This window comes from Diabrotica virgifera, chromosome 6, assembly GCF_917563875.1.
Source record: "Diabrotica virgifera virgifera chromosome 6, PGI_DIABVI_V3a".
In the NCBI taxonomy this organism is placed as follows: Eukaryota; Metazoa; Arthropoda; class Insecta; order Coleoptera; family Chrysomelidae; genus Diabrotica; species Diabrotica virgifera.
In genome coordinates this window covers 44,061,161-44,078,851 of record NC_065448.1, presented here as the reverse complement: position 1 = coordinate 44,078,851, position 17,691 = coordinate 44,061,161, and the positions used below count along the sequence as shown (strand labels likewise).

General features: G+C 31.6%; 2 protein-coding genes across 2 annotated transcripts in view; both read right to left on the bottom strand.

The window, feature by feature from the left end:
- Positions 1–2,896: 2,896 nt before the first annotated feature.
- On the bottom strand, positions 2,897–3,841 carry LOC126886063 (zinc finger protein 431-like). The gene is made up of 2 exons (XM_050652906.1): positions 3,635–3,841; positions 2,897–3,520 (listed from the first exon to the last, which is right to left on the bottom strand). The coding sequence occupies exons 1-2, from the start codon at positions 3,839–3,841 to the stop codon at positions 2,921–2,923; spliced, it is 807 nt and encodes a 268-aa protein (XP_050508863.1). The 3' UTR covers positions 2,897–2,920.
- Positions 3,842–5,498: 1,657 nt separating this feature from the next.
- Positions 5,499–17,691, bottom strand: part of LOC126885940 (zinc finger protein 227-like) — a 60,074-nt gene continuing 47,881 nt past the window's right edge. Inside the window, exon 2 of the mRNA XM_050652764.1 lies at positions 5,499–7,766. Coding sequence (XP_050508721.1) covers positions 7,120–7,766 — 647 coding nt within the window. The 3' untranslated portion in view covers positions 5,499–7,119. The remainder of the gene's footprint in view (positions 7,767–17,691) is intronic.

Genomic DNA, 17,691 nt, shown 5'->3' with positions numbered 1-17,691 from the left:
TCAGCGCTGTCAGCGCAAATAAGTCATATTATATCATATAAAAGGATATATTAGTGTTCTTAGTAAATGTATTATTTATTATAATTTTTGTGTCTTTGGATTTGTCTTCCTCGGGAATAAGATATATTTTATAATAATAGTAAGTATATTTAAAGTATTTTTGTATACTTCGCTTGGTCTATTAAATTTGTCAGTATGTATGAGAAATCTTGTAACCTGTTAAAGCAAAAGGTATATAGCTCAGTGATAGAGCGTATGACCGGAGATCAAGAGGTCCCGGGTTCAGATCCCGGACGATTCATATTCTTTTTTTTTATATTTTTGGTATCGCTTTAATAAAATTTTTTTAAAAGTGGTAGGTAAAGAAGGTTAGTTTAATATTTAATTAAAATGCAAATAACCTGTTATGTATATTAATTACGTTGAAATCATAATAATAGAAGTATAACTTCTTACGTGCGTATAAAGTACACACATTCTTTTTTTTTAATATGTTATAGACTGATTCCTTAACAATATCGCTGTAATAATATTGTTTCTAAACAGATAAATTATTATTGTATAACGGGTGTACGAATCAAACTGTATTTTTCTCAAAGTACTGAAATTAAAACCCAACTACAGCTTCAGGTTTTCTTAATATTCTGTTTTGTGATTCATTCGTTTATGTTGGATAATAAAAAAGTTAGGTACTTTAACAACTAGACATATTCTTTATTAATACACGATGTTTATAAATAAGTGCGACATACTTCAAGGGGTAATTCTGCATGAAAAAATAATGACAGTTGGCTTTATAAACGTATGTCCGCAAATGTTTCGTTTCCGAGAAACGGGATGTTGAATTTTTTCTTACAAACTGACGATTTATTTACTGTTCTAAAACCAGTTGAGATATGCAAATGAAATTTGGTAGATTTTAAGAGATAGTTATTGCCGATTTTTTAACATCAAATTAAGAATTTTATTTTCACCATTAGCGTGCATACGGGTAATATGATCGATGATATTACCCGCATGCGCGCTAATAATGAATATTACATTCTTAATTGTATGTCAAAAAATGTGTGTCTTAAAACCCACCAAATTTCTTTTGCATATCTAAACCGGTTTTAAAACAATAAATAAATCGTCATTTTGTAAGAAAAAATTTGCAAGCATACGTTTATAAAGCAAACTGTAATTATTTTTTCATGCACCCCTTAAAGTTTGTCGCACTTATTTAGTAACACCATGTATTGATGAAGAACATCAGTATGATACATTGATCCAAAAGATGGCATAACCCAGACATCCAAAGTAAAAGTTTTTCTCCAACACCAAATTGTTCTATATGGTCCACATATTGTTCAGTAAAAAGTTACACCATTTTGAGCGTCCGGTTTGGGGGAAGATGGGGCAGAAGTCGGTAAATTAGTAGTTTTTTTACATTGTTCGTCAATATTTCTAAAACTGTGTTTTAGCGTAAACAATGTTCTTCGGAAAATTAAAAAAGGTCATATACATAATTGTTATAAAATCAACGATTTCAGAGTTACGGAGGGTGAAAACTGTAGGTTTTCGATACTTTTTATATTTTTTGGGGAATTGATGATGATTTTGGGTGGTGAGGTTGACGTTTCTTCAAGGGCTTATCACTAACATACCATCGGCCACTGAAATAGCAAATTTCATTTACAAAACACAATCCTGTTAAAGAAAATTTCTTTCATCAGTAATAATATTATAAATTGCCCAAATAATATAAAAAGTATCGAAAACCTCCACTTTTCACTTTCCGTAACTCTGGAACCGTTGATTTTATAACAAATATGTATAGGACCTTTTTTGTTTTAAATTTTATGTAGAACATTTTTGTATAGAACATTGTTTACGCTAAAGCATAGTTGTTTTAGAAATATTGACGAAAAACGTAAAAAAACTACTAATTTACCGACTTCTCCCCCCCCCCCCCCCAAACCGGATGCTCAAAATGGTGTAACTTTTTACTTAACAATATGTGGACCATATAGAACAATTTGGTGTTAAAGGACAACTTTTACTTTGGATATTTGGGTTAGGCCTTTTTTTGAACCAATTATACTATATTACCACCGTAACTTTGGAACCGTTCATTTTAGAAGGATTATGGATAGGGCCTTTTTTATTTCAAATTTACTGTAGAACATTTTTGTATAGAAGGTTGTTTAATACAGTACGTAAATCTTTCGGCTGAACATAGGGATTATACATTGAGAGAATTGTGGCAACTGCGGTAACCTGTGTTAGTTGAAGCTTGTGTTCGAGTACGAGTTTTTGGTGCAATAGAGCTGTTAAAACGAATAGAATGAGTGAATTTTGAAGCAAGGCTGTCCATAAATAAATCGAAAACAAAGTTTATTATTAATGAGTTAATAACTTTACTTTAATTTTTAAAATATTTACTTTTAAAAACTAATTTCAAAACTAAACAGTTTTCCCATTCCCTTAGCCCAAAAATATTTAGCTACTACATTGTAATATTTTGACGTTTATTTGTGGCAGAGTTGTCAATTTTGAGGTTAATGCCCCTTAATGCTAACAACCAAATTGTCATCGAGAGAGCTTAGTTGCCACAATTGTCTCAATATAATACAATGTATGTATTTATGAATCTAAATATGTACAATGTATGTTCCCTATGTCCAGCTGAACGATTTACGTACTGTATAAAGTAAATATGTGTCACATGCCAGTGACACTCACACGCATGCGCCTTGCATCTCACAGCACGCTACTAGCAAGAAAAATCAAATTCTTTGCGATTAACTAGCATGCCAATTAACGTACATGCACTTGCCAGTTTGGGGACAGTAGCTGGTGCTTGTTAGGTACTGGTATGCCAGTGTACTAGTAACAGGCTTAAAGGTTTTTTCCCAGTATGTATTTGCAAATGCATTTTTCAATCATTTGCAGCAGTAAATGTCTTGAGGCAAATTTCACATATGTAAGGTTTTTCCCCTGTATGTGTTCGCAAATGCACTTTCAAACTATCCGCTACAGTAAATCGCTTAAAGCAAATATCACACTTATAGTTTTTTTCTCCAGTGTGTAATTTCTTATGCTTTGTCAAATTGCTTTGCTGAGAAAATTTCTTATGACAAATTTCACAATTATAAGGTTTTTGACCGGTATGTGTTCGCAAATGCTTTTTCAAACCATCAGTTGTAGAAAATGTTTTAAAGCAAATTTCACACTTATAAGGTTTTTCCCCAGTATGTCTTCGCAAATGCTTTTTTAAATCATTTGTATCAGTAAATGTCTTGAGACAAATTTCACACATGTAAGGTTTTTCCCCAGTATGTCTTCGCAAATGTTTTTTTAAATCATTTGTAGCAGTAAATTTCTTGAGACAAATTTCACACATGTAAGGTTTTTCACCAGTATGTGTTCGCAAATGAACTTTCAAACTATCTGCTGCAGCAAATAGCTTAAAGCAAATGGCACACTTGTAATTTTTTTCTCCAGTGTGTACGTTCTTATGCCTTACCAAATTGCTTTGCTGAGAAAAATGCTTATGACAAATTTCACACTTGTATGGGTTTTCTTCATTGTGCACTCTCAAATGTCTTTTTAAATTACCTGCTTCAGTAAACTGTTTAAAACAAATTTCACACTTGTAAGGTTTTTCCCCAGTGTGTAATCTCAAATGCGTTTTTAAATTTCTCGAGTTAATAAATGTCTTAACGCAAATTTCACACTTGTAATGTTTTTGTCTAATTTGAACTTTTACATTTTTGTTTAATGTGGTTTCTTCACCATGTTGACTTATCTGTTGCTCTTTGTGGTATGACTGCTTTGGTGATGCTTTTTCAGTTTCCATTTTAATATCGATTGGATGAAAACCTAAAATATAAACCAAACAATAAAAATTTGTTTTTTACTGCAAGGAAATATTAACGCAAAAACTCAAAAAACAGGAATAAAATATGTGCATAAGAAATAAATGAGATATAGGAAAAACTGAAATCGGTCAGAATGCGCAACTAAGTGGCAGTATCAATGTTTAACTCGTTCAGTGTTCACGAGCACGTGTCGGCACGAACGTGTCATCAAGGGTGCAGACGACGCACGAGTGTCGGCGGTAGCATTGCGTTACTAAATAAAACATTACGAGATGAACACCGAAAAAATACGCTTTTTTTCAAAAAAAAAAATATTTTGTTTTAGGTTAAGTACACTCAATCTACGGGTCTATAAAAAAAGGACATGTTTTGTAAGACTATGCCTGTGAATTTTTAAAAATTTTAAAATTCATCGCATCCCACCTAAAAAAATAAAATCTTAAAGTGAAGTTTTTGAAGGTGGGGGAAGGGGGATGGGGGGTGGTGGGTTAACATTACACTGAGTCTTATTTTTTAGTCACTTAGAACTTAAAAAAATGAAAAAAATTGAATTCTGAGAGTGAGGGAGGGTACCTTTTAATTTATTTATCTCGTCTATTATAATATATAAGTAAACCTGCGTTTTTGCCTGATGTGGTATTCCCACTGACCAGCGGTCATTCCTTATAAAGTATGTAGAATAAGTAGGATAGAAAATGTTAAGTAGATAAGTATAGGAAAATATATTGTAAAATAAATGAGCAAAATTGGTGAATCGGCGAATGAGCCTTGAAGGGCCCGTAGTCGTACAACTCCAAAGAAAAAAAAAAGGAAAGTTTGATGTGCCACTAAAAAGTGACAGCACAGTTTTTATACGTTTTCTTTGAGGTTTTACTATTTAAGATATAGGCTCTTATCGTGCTTAAAATGGTTAGCAAATTTCACGTATAGTCTTAGTCTATAAAACTAGCGTTCACAGAATTGATTTTTTGATTTTAGTTAATATTTTGAAATATCATAACTGCACTTCTAGGCTACCTAGAAGTTTGTATGAGCCCTCGAATCAAAGGTTTTGATCTCTACTTTTATAATCTGTAATATATAAAGTCTTCAGGCTCTCTGATTGGTAGAAATAATCCGTAAGTTTTAGTTAAATTGGCTCAATTGAGTAACAAAATACTCATTTTTTAGAGGGTTATGTAGTGATGAGCGCGCTAATAACTGGCAAAATAGCGCAAAAGATGGAAAACATAATACATTACGAAACAAAAAGAGATGAAACTAGGGGAGATTGGAAATGACCGTTATAAACGTATAAATTAACATTACATTAAATAGTTTCCCACCTTTAGACGTACGAGAGGAGTATGACAAGTGCCACTGTGACAGTAGAATTTGATAAAATACTTCTGCCACAGACGTCTAAAGGTGGCAAACTATGTAATGTAATGTTAATTTATACCTTTATAACGATCATTTCCAATCTCCCCTAGTTTCATCTCTTTTTGTTTCGCAATGTATTATGTTTTCCATCTTTTGCGCTATTTTGCCGGTTATTAGCGCGCTCATCACTGTATAAGGTAGATAGAGGCTTGGGCCAAAAAAATCTCCAATGGGACGTTATTATTTATTTATATAAAAAACTGCTCCCAAAAACATGTTTGTACAATTTAAAATATACCACACCAAGCACCAGCACTTTAAAAATGCGTAAAAAGGCGACTTTTACAAAAGTGGCCATTTTCAATCGACTTTATCTCAGCCTCTACTAAGCGGATTTTAACTCCGAAATTCTCATTTTGAAAGTATTTTTAATATCTTTCAAATACCATCTAGAAGAAAATTAAAATCTGATTAAAATTAGATTTTTGAAAATGGCAATTTTTTGAAAATTTTAACATTAGCTACTTAAAATGCTCCCAAAAATAAGTGTTATCGCACATATAAAAAACGGTATTAGATGTTAAAAATATCAAAAATTTGTTAGAATAACAAAAGAAAAGCGTTATTTTTAACCTTTTATTGTATGACTTCATAATGTAATGACTCGGGCGCAAAATAGAAAAAAACGAGTAGTCAGTCTTACAATGTAATCTGCAAAAAGAAAACTTACTACAAAAAAAAATTCACAAACATGTGAACTTTTCTAAAAATATGCTTGAAGTACAGATTCGCATACTTAAATGGTATTTTAAGTTGGTTGGAAAATTATTCAAGCATATTTCGGCCCACAGTCGCCATCTATCGCTATTACATTTAATTTAATGAAAACAATTATTATTGCAGTTTGCATTAGTACCTAGTAAACGGATTTAAGTGTGCTTGAACCGTTTTACCACAAAACTAACTATTTTTAGTATTCTGTAAAAACAAGTAGTAGTAAGCGGGTTTAAGAGCGTTTGAATCCTTTTACCACAAAATTATTTTTAGTATTCTGTAAAAACACATGTTAATACAGGATTAGTTTCAAGTAAATACATATTAGATTTGTGCCGAATTTTGAAGACTAATTAAGTATTATATGGTATTATGCAACGTACCAGTTGTAGTTACATTGTGTATAACAGCTGGGATAAAAATGATTAATAATAGTTAACATTTGCACTTGAATTGTTTTACCAGTAACATTTATCAACACCATATACCGATTAAAGTACATTTTTTTTAATAAAAGAAAAAAGGGAAGGATATAGTAAGAGCAATACAATGTAATATACCCTTATATTTTTATCATTTTATTGAACATTGTACACTAGACATATTTTAGTTTGATGACTCCTAGAATTTTGTCTATTAATCTTTTTTTTAGTTAGAAATTACAATTTTATTCAATCAATGTCTTAGGAAAAATGTTCAAAGTTAATCTATAAGAAATAATGAATGTAAAAATATTTTATTTTCATATCGGCGTCAAAATTTAGCGACCCTCAAAATGTGTGCCCCCCCCCCTTTATCCGGCGCTGTGGGAGATAAGTAGTACGCGCATTAATCACATTTAGAGAGATAGTTTTTGTGTCTTCTGCAAAATGGATAAATGGAGTTTTTTCCTAGTATGCTTTTGCAAATGCACTTTCAAACCATCTGCTACAGTAAATCGCTTAAAGCAAATATCATACTTGTAATTTTTTTCTCGTGTGTAATTTCTTATGCTTTGTCAAATTGCTTTGCCGAGAAAATTGCTTATGGCAAATTTCACACTTTTTTTTCCCAGTATGTATTCGCAAATGATTTTTTAAAGTACTTGGTGCAGTAAATGTCTTTAAGCAAATATCACACTTTAAGGTTTTTCCCCAGTATGTCTTCGCAAATGCTTTTTTAAATCATTTGCAGCAGTAAATGTTTTAAGACAAATGTCGCACATGTAAGGTTTTTCACCAGTATGTCTTCGCAAATGCTTTTTTAAATCATTTGTAGCAGTAAATGTTTTGAGACAAATTTCACACATGTAAGGTTTTTCACCAGTATGTGTTCGCAAATGAACTTTCAAACTATCTGCTGCAGCAAATAGCTTAAAGCAAATGGCACACTTGTAATTTTTTTCTCCAGTGTGTATGTTCTTATGCCTTATCAAATTACTTTGCTGAGAAAAATGCTTATGACACATTTCACACTTGTATGGTTTTTCTTCAGTGTGCACTTTGAAATGTCTTTTTAAATTACCTGCTTCAGTAAATTCTTTAAAACAAATTTCACACTTGTAAGGTTTTTCCCAAGTGTGTACTCTCAAATGCTTTTTTAAATTACTCGAGTTAATAAATGTCTTAACGCAAATTTCACACTTGTAATGTTTTTGTCTAATTTGAACTTTTACACTTTTGTTTAATGTGGTTTCTTCACCATGTTGACTTATCTGTTGCTCTTTGTGGTATGACTGCTTTGGTGATGTTTTTTCAGTTTCCATTTTAATGTCGATTGGATGAAAACCTAAAATATAAACCAAACAATAAAAATTTGTTTTTTTACTGCAAGGAAATATTAACAGGGTTGGAAAAAACTCGGGTTTTTTTTAAAGCCCAACCCGACGGGTTTTTTTGGGTTTTTTCGGGTTTTTTTTTCAGTTTTTTTATTTAGATTTGATATATAGTTTATGCTCTATCAAAAGTTTTACAAAAATTATGAATTTTATTGCAAAAATAATAAAATAAAAAATACTTGAAAAATGCTTACAAAATAAAGCAACTTGACAATGTCAGCAATTTATAAGCAACTATCACATATATGTTGAAATTAGGACAGAGAAGGAGCAAGAATTTGATAAAAATATCTCCAAAATATTAGATAATGTCGCCATATATAGAGAGGCTCTGTATTTGCAAAAACAACTTGCCGTTATTGTGAAAGCTCTAGACAGATTCCAAAGCGATTCTGTAAACATTTCTGATGCAGTAGAAATATGGAAAGATGCCCTCGACCATGATTTGTTACAGTCATACAGACAAGAAATAAAAAAGAGATATGACTGCCATTCAACCATTTCACCTTTTTGCAAATACTATGGATCACAAATACATGGGAAGACGACTTACAGGGGAAGAAGAGGAAACAGTCGAACAATGAAAAAAAAACCAATAAAATACCATATGAATTTTGTATTTATATGTTATCTTTGTGTCCAGCTTCATCTGCATCTATCATGTCCAGCTTCATCTGCATCTATTGAGCGGATTTTTTCTTCATATGGAATAATATGGACTAAGCTTCGCAACAGATTAGGTGCCGATAGAGCTGCAAACTTGGTAAAAATATATAATCATTTAAGAACCGAGTCCTTGTCCTAGTCTAACGAATAACGCATGGGAATTGGGAATGTGACAAAAATACAGATTCTGATTTTCCTGATAACTAATATGCTTTGCTGATGCTTTGTTTAACAAGAAACTTGTTTATTTTTTTATTTGTCTATATACCATGTTTAAAATAAGTGTTTTATTAGTTTAGTTTCAGTTTCTCTCGTTTTGTATTCACCTACTACTTACTTCATGATATTTATGCTAGTTTTTGTTTTTATTCAGAAATAAATATGATAAATATGACGTTCATTCAACTGAAAATTTGCTATTTTTGAAAAAACCCCAAAAAACCCAATAATAGTGGGTTTTATCAATTGAAAAAACCCGAAAAAACCCGCTGGGTTTTATAAGATGGGGAAATTCTATGCCAACCCTGAATATTAACGCAAAAACTCAACAACAGGAATAAAATGAAATATGTGCATAAGAAATAAATGAGGTATAGGAAAAACTGAAATCAGTCAGAATGCGCAACTAAGTGGCAGTATAAATGTTTAACTCGTTCAGTGTTCACGCCGACAATGTGTCCGCACGAGTGTGTCATCAAGGGTGCCAACGACGCACGATTGTCGGCGGTAGCATTGCGTTACTAAATAAAGCATTATGAGATGGACACCGAAAAAATACGCTTTTTTCCAAAAAAATTATTTTGTTTTAGGTTAAGTACACTCAACCTACGGGTCTATAAAAAAGGGACATGTTTTGTAAAACTATGCCTGTGAATTTTTAAAAATTTTAAAATTCATCGCATCCCTCCTAAAAAAATAAAATCTAAAAGTGAAGTTTTTGATGGTGGGGGAAGGGGATGGGGGTGGTGGGTTAAAATTACACTGAGTCTTATTTTTTAATCACTTACAACTTAAAAAAATGAAAAAAATTGAATTCTGGGAGTGAGGGAGGGTACCTTTTAATGTATTTATCTCGTCTATAAGTGGAAAGTTTGATGTGCCACTAAAAAGTGACAGCACAGTTTTTATACATTTTCTTCGAGGTTTTACTAGGTATTTAAGTTATAGGCTCTTATCGTGCTTAAAATGGTTAGCAAATTTCACGTATAGTCTTAGTCTATACCGTTCTACCGTTCTACTACCGTTCACAGAATTGATATTTTGATTTTAGTTAATATTTTGAAATATCATAACTGCACTTCTAGGCTACCTAAAAGTTTGTATGAGCCCTCGAATCAAAGGTTTTGATCTCTACTTTTATAATCTGTAATATATAAAGTCTTCAGGCTCTCTGATTGATAGAAATAATCCGTAAGTTTTACGAATGGGCTTAACTGATTAAATAAAAATAAATAAATAAAGTTTTAGTTAAATTGGCTCAATTGAGTAACAAAATACTCATTTTTTAAAGGGTTATACAGTGATGAGCGCGCTAATAACCGGCAAAATAGCGCAAAAGATGGAAAACATAATTCATTGCGAAACAAAAAGAGATGAAACTAGGGGAGATTGGAAATGATCGTTATAAACGTATAAATTAACATTACATTACATAGTTTCCCACCTTTAGACGTACGAGACGAGTATGACAAGTGTCACTGTGACAGTAGAATTTTATAAAATACTTCTGCCACAGACGTCTAAAGGTGGCAAACTATGTAATGTAATGTTAATTTGTAAGTTTATAACGATCATTTCCACCTCCACTCATTTCATCTCTTTTTGTTTCGCAATGCATTATGTTTTCCATCTTTTACGCTATTTTGCCGGTTATTAGCGCCCTCATCACGTATAAGGTAGATAGAGGCTTGGGCCAAAAAATCTCCAATGGGACGTTATTATTTTATTACTTATATAACAAAGGGCTCCCAAAAAAATTTTTGTACAATTTAAAATATACCACACAAAGCACCAGCACTTTAAAAATGCGTAAAAAGGCGGCTTTTACAAAAGTGGCCATTTTCAATGGACTTTATCTCAGCCTCTACTAAACGGATTTTAACTCCGGAAACCTTATTTTGAAAGTATTTTTAATACCTTTCAAATACCATCTAGAAGAAAATTAAAATCTGATTAAAATTAGATTTTTGAAAATGGCAATTTTTTGAAAATTTTAACATTAGGTACTTAAAATGCTCCCAACAATAAGTGTTATTGCACATATAAAAAACGGTATTAGATGTTAAAAATATCAAAAATTTGTTAGAATAACAAAAGAAAAGCGTTATTTTTAACCCTTTATTGTATGACTTCATAATGTAACGACTCACGCGCAAAATAAAAAACGAGTAGTCAGTCTTACAATGTAATCTGCAAAAAAAAACTTACTACAAAAAAAATTCACAAACATGTGAACTTTTCTAAAAATATGCTTGAAGTACAGATTCGCATACTTAAATGGTAAATGGTATTTTAAGTTGGTTGGAAAATGATTCAAGCATATTTCGGCCCACAGTCGCCATCTATCGCTATTACATTTAATTTAATGAAAACAATTATTATTGCAGTTTGCATTAGTACCTAGTAAACGGATTTAAGTGTGCTTGAACCGTTTTACCACAAAATTATCTTTAGTATTCTGTAAAAACACATGTTAATACAGGATTAGTTTCAAGTAAATAAATATTAGATTTGTGCTGAATTTTGAAGACTAATTAAGTATTATGCAACGTACCAGTTGTAGTTAGTTACATTGTGGATAACAGCTGGGATAAAAATGAATTGCACTTGAATTGTTTTACCAGTAACATTTATCAACACCATATACCGATTAAAGTACATTTTTTTAATAAAAGAAAAAATGGAAGGATATAGTAAGAGCAATACAATGTAATATACCCTTATATTTTTATCATTTTATTGAACATTGTACACTAGACATACTTTAGTTTAATGACTCCTAGAATTTTGTCTATTAATATTTTTTTTTAGTTAGAAATTACAATTTTATTCAATCAATGTCTTAGGAAAAATGTTCAAAGTTATCTATAAAAAATATTTTATTTTCATATCGGCGTCAAAATTTGGAGACCCTCAAAATGTGTGCCCCCCCTTATCCGGCGCTGTAAGAGAAACGTAAACGTAGTACGCGCATTAGTCATATTTAGAGAGATAGTTTTTGTGTCTTCTGCAAAATGGAGTTTTTTCCTAGTATGCTTTTGCAAATGCACTTTCAAACCATCTGCTACAGTAAATCGCTTAAAGCAAATATCACACTTCTTGTAATTTTTTTCTCGTGTGTAATTTCTTATGCTTTGTCAAATGGCTTTGCCGAGAAAATTGCTTATGGCAAATTTCACACTTATAAGGTTTTTCCCCAGTATGTATTCGCAAATGATTTTTTAAAGTACTTGGTGCAGTAAATGTCTTTAAGCAAATATCACACTTATAAGGTTTTTCCCCAGTATGTTTTCGCAAATGCTTTTTTAAATCATTTGCAGCAGTAAATGTTTTAAGACAAATGTCACACATGTAAGGTTTTTCACCAGTATGTGTTCGCAAATGAACTTTCAAATTATCTGCTGTAGTAAATAGCTTGAAGCAAATGGCACACTTGTAATTTTTTTCTCCAGTGTGTACGTTCTTATGCCTTATCAAATTGCTTTGCTGAGAAAAATGCTTATGACAAATTTCACACTTGTAAGGTTTTTCCCCAGTGTGTCTTCGTAAATGCATTTTTAAATTACTTGAGTAAGTAAATATCTTAAGGCAGATTTCACACTTGTAATGTTCTTGTCTAATTTGCACTTTTACACTTTTGTTGATTGTGGTTTCTTCACCATGTTGACTTATCTGTTGCTCTTTGTGGTATGACTGCTTTGGTGATGTTTTTTCAGTTTCCATTTTAATGTCGATTTGATGAAAACCTAAAATATAAACCAAACAATAAAACTTTGTTTTTTTATTGCAAGGAAATATTAACGAAAAAACTCAAAAAACAGGAATAAAATAAAATATGTGCATAAGAAATAAATGAGGTATAGGAAAAACTGAAATCGGTGAGAATGCCCAACTAAGTGGCAGTATCGATGTTTAACTCGTTCAGTGTTCACGAGCACGTGTCGGCACGAGCGTGTCATCAAGGGTGCCGACGACGCACGAGTGTCGACGGTAGCATTGCGTTACTAAATAGATGAACACCGAAAAAATACGCTTTTTTCCAAAAAAAATTATTTTGTTTTAGGTTAAGTACACTCAACCTACGGGTCTATAAAAAAGAGACATGTTTTGTAAGACTATGCCTGTGAATTTTTTAAAATTGTAAAATTGATCGCATCCTACCTAAAGAAAATAAAATCGAAAAATGAAGTTTTTGATGGTGGGGGAAGGGTAATGGGGGTGGTGGGTTAAAATTACACTGAGTCTTATTTTTTAATCACTTAGAACTTAAAAAAATGAAAAAATTGAATTCTGGGAGTGAGGGAGGGTACCTTTTAATTTATTTATCTCGTCTAAAGTGGAAAGTAGGAGGTGCCACTAAAAAGTGACAGCACAGTGTTTATACGTTTTCTTTGAGGTTTTACTATTTAAGTTATAGGCTCTTATCGTGCTTAAAATGGTTAGCAAATTCCACGTATAGTCTTAGTCTATAAAACTAGCTTTCACAGAATTGATATTTTGATTTTAGTTAAGATTTTGAAATATCATAACTGTACTTCTAGGCTACCTAGAAGTTTGTATGAGCCCTCAAATCAAAGGTTTTGATCTCTACTTTTATAATCTGTAATAATATATATAATATATCTAAAGTCTTCAGGCTTTCTGATTGATAGTAATAATCCATAAGTTTTTGTTAAATTGGCCCACTTGAGTAACAAAATACTCATTTTTTAGAGGGTTATACAGTGATGAGCGCGCTAATAACCGGCAAAATAGCGCAAAAGATGGAAAACATAATACATTGCGAAACAAAAAGAGATGAAACTAGGGGAGATGGAAATGATCGTTATAAACGTATAAATTAATATTACATTACATAGTTTCCCACCTTTAGACGTACGAGAGGAGTGTGACAAGTGTCACTGTGACAGTAGAATTTTATAAAATACTTCTGTCACAGACGTCTAAAAGTGGGAAACTATGTAATGTAATGTTAATTTATACGTTTATAACGATCATTTCCACCTCCACTAGTTTCGCAATGTATTAGGTTTTCCATCTTTTGCGCTATTTTGCCGGTTATTAGCGCGCTCATCACTGTATAAGGTAGATAGAGGCTTGGGCCAAGAAAATCTCCAATGGGACGTTATTTATATAAAAAACTGCTCCCAAAAAATTTTTGTTCAATTTAAAATATACGACACCAAGCACCAGCACTTTAAAAATTCGCAAAAAGGCGACTTTTAAGTATTTTTAATACCTTTCAAATAGCATGTAGAAAATTAAAATCTGATTAAAATTAGATTTTTGAAAATGGCAATTTTTTAAAAAGTTTTAACATTAGGTACATAAAATGCTCCCAAAAATAAGTGTTATCGCACATATAAAAAACGGTATTAGATGTTAAAAATATCAAAAATTTGTTAGAATAACAAAAGAAAAGCGTTATTTTTAACCTTTTATTGTATGACTTCATAATGTAACGACTCAGGAGCAAATTAAAAAAAAAACGAGTAGTCAGTCTTACTAAGTAATCTGAAAAAAGAAAACGTTTACTACAAAAAAATTTCCACAAACGTGCACTTTTCTAAAAATATGCTTGAAGTACAGATCCGCATACTCAAATGGTATTTTAAGTTGGTGGTAAAAGGATTCAAGCATATTTCGGCTCACAGTCGCCATGTATCGCCATTACATTTAATTTAACAATTGCAGTTTGCATTATTTAGTACCTAGTAAACGTAAACGGGTTTAATTGCGCTTGAACTGTTTTACCACAAAATTATTTTTAGTATTCTGTAAAACACATGTTAATACAGGATTAGTTTCAATTAAATAAATATTAGATTTGTGCCGACTTTTGAAGACTAATTAAGTATTATCCAACGTGCCAGTTGTAGTTACACTGTGGATAACAGCTGGGATAAAAATGATTAATAATAGTTAACATCTGCACTTGAACCGTTTTACCAGTAACATTTTTATCAGCACCATATACCGATTCAAGTACATTTTTAAAGCACCAGCACTTTAAAAATGCGTAAAAAGGCGGCTTTTACAAAAGTGGCCATTTTCAATGGACTTTATCTCAGCCTCTACTAAACGGATTTTAACTCCGGAAACCTTATTTTGAAAGTATTTTTAATACCTTTCAAATACCATCTAGAAGAAAATTAAAATCTGATTAAAATTAGATTTTTGAAAATGGCAATTTTTTGAAAATTTTAACATTAGGTACTTAAAATGCTCCCAACAATAAGTGTTATTGCACATATAAAAAACGGTATTAGATGTTAAAAATATCAAAAATTTGTTAGAATAACAAAAGAAAAGCGTTATTTTTAACCCTTTATTGTATGACTTCATAATGTAACGACTCAGGCGCAAAATAAAAAACGAGTAGTCAGTCTTACAATGTAATCTGCAAAAAAAAACTTACTACAAAAAAAATTCACAAACATGTGAACTTTTCTAAAAATATGCTTGAAGTACAGATTCGCATACTTAAATGGTAAATGGTATTTTAAGTTGGTTGGAAAATGATTCAAGCATATTTCGGCCCACAGTCGCCATCTATCGCTATTACATTTAATTTAATGAAAACAATTATTATTGCAGTTTGCATTAGTACCTAGTAAACGGATTTAAGTGTGCTTGAACCGTTTTACCACAAAATTATCTTTAGTATTCTGTAAAAACACATGTTAATACAGGATTAGTTTCAAGTAAATAAATATTAGATTTGTGCTGAATTTTGAAGACTAATTAAGTATTATGCAACGTACCAGTTGTAGTTAGTTACATTGTGGATAACAGCTGGGATAAAAATGAATTGCACTTGAATTGTTTTACCAGTAACATTTATCAACACCATATACCGATTAAAGTACATTTTTTTAATAAAAGAAAAAATGGAAGGATATAGTAAGAGCAATACAATGTAATATACCCTTATATTTTTATCATTTTATTGAACATTGTACACTAGACATACTTTAGTTTAATGACTCCTAGAATTTTGTCTATTAATATTTTTTTTTAGTTAGAAATTACAATTTTATTCAATCAATGTCTTAGGAAAAATGTTCAAAGTTATCTATAAAAAATATTTTATTTTCATATCGGCGTCAAAATTTGGAGACCCTCAAAATGTGTGCCCCCCCTTATCCGGCGCTGTAAGAGAAACGTAAACGTAGTACGCGCATTAGTCATATTTAGAGAGATAGTTTTTGTGTCTTCTGCAAAATGGAGTTTTTTCCTAGTATGCTTTTGCAAATGCACTTTCAAACCATCTGCTACAGTAAATCGCTTAAAGCAAATATCACACTTCTTGTAATTTTTTTCTCGTGTGTAATTTCTTATGCTTTGTCAAATGGCTTTGCCGAGAAAATTGCTTATGGCAAATTTCACACTTATAAGGTTTTTCCCCAGTATGTATTCGCAAATGATTTTTTAAAGTACTTGGTGCAGTAAATGTCTTTAAGCAAATATCACACTTATAAGGTTTTTCCCCAGTATGTTTTCGCAAATGCTTTTTTAAATCATTTGCAGCAGTAAATGTTTTAAGACAAATGTCACACATGTAAGGTTTTTCACCAGTATGTGTTCGCAAATGAACTTTCAAATTATCTGCTGTAGTAAATAGCTTGAAGCAAATGGCACACTTGTAATTTTTTTCTCCAGTGTGTACGTTCTTATGCCTTATCAAATTGCTTTGCTGAGAAAAATGCTTATGACAAATTTCACACTTGTAAGGTTTTTCCCCAGTGTGTCTTCGTAAATGCATTTTTAAATTACTTGAGTAAGTAAATATCTTAAGGCAGATTTCACACTTGTAATGTTCTTGTCTAATTTGCACTTTTACACTTTTGTTGATTGTGGTTTCTTCACCATGTTGACTTATCTGTTGCTCTTTGTGGTATGACTGCTTTGGTGATGTTTTTTCAGTTTCCATTTTAATGTCGATTTGATGAAAACCTAAAATATAAACCAAACAATAAAACTTTGTTTTTTTATTGCAAGGAAATATTAACGAAAAAACTCAAAAAACAGGAATAAAATAAAATATGTGCATAAGAAATAAATGAGGTATAGGAAAAACTGAAATCGGTGAGAATGCCCAACTAAGTGGCAGTATCGATGTTTAACTCGTTCAGTGTTCACGAGCACGTGTCGGCACGAGCGTGTCATCAAGGGTGCCGACGACGCACGAGTGTCGACGGTAGCATTGCGTTACTAAATAGATGAACACCGAAAAAATACGCTTTTTTCCAAAAAAAATTATTTTGTTTTAGGTTAAGTACACTCAACCTACGGGTCTATAAAAAAGAGACATGTTTTGTAAGACTATGCCTGTGAATTTTTTAAAATTGTAAAATTGATCGCATCCTACCTAAAGAAAATAAAATCGAAAAATGAAGTTTTTGATGGTGGGGGAAGGGTAATGGGGGTGGTGGGTTAAAATTACACTGAGTCTTATTTTTTAATCACTTAGAACTTAAAAAAATGAAAAAATTGAATTCTGGGAGTGAGGGAGGGTACCTTTTAATTTATTTATCTCGTCTAAAGTGGAAAGTAGGAGGTGCCACTAAAAAGTGACAGCACAGTGTTTATACGTTTTCTTTGAGGTTTTACTATTTAAGTTATAGGCTCTTATCGTGCTTAAAATGGTTAGCAAATTCCACGTATAGTCTTAGTCTATAAAACTAGCTTTCACAGAATTGATATTTTGATTTTAGTTAAGATTTTGAAATATCATAACTGTACTTCTAGGCTACCTAGAAGTTTGTATGAGCCCTCAAATCAAAGGTTTTGATCTCTACTTTTATAATCTGTAATAATATATATAATATATCTAAAGTCTTCAGGCTTTCTGATTGATAGTAATAATCCATAAGTTTTTGTTAAATTGGCCCACTTGAGTAACAAAATACTCATTTTTTAGAGGGTTATACAGTGATGAGCGCGCTAATAACCGGCAAAATAGCGCAAAAGATGGAAAACATAATACAT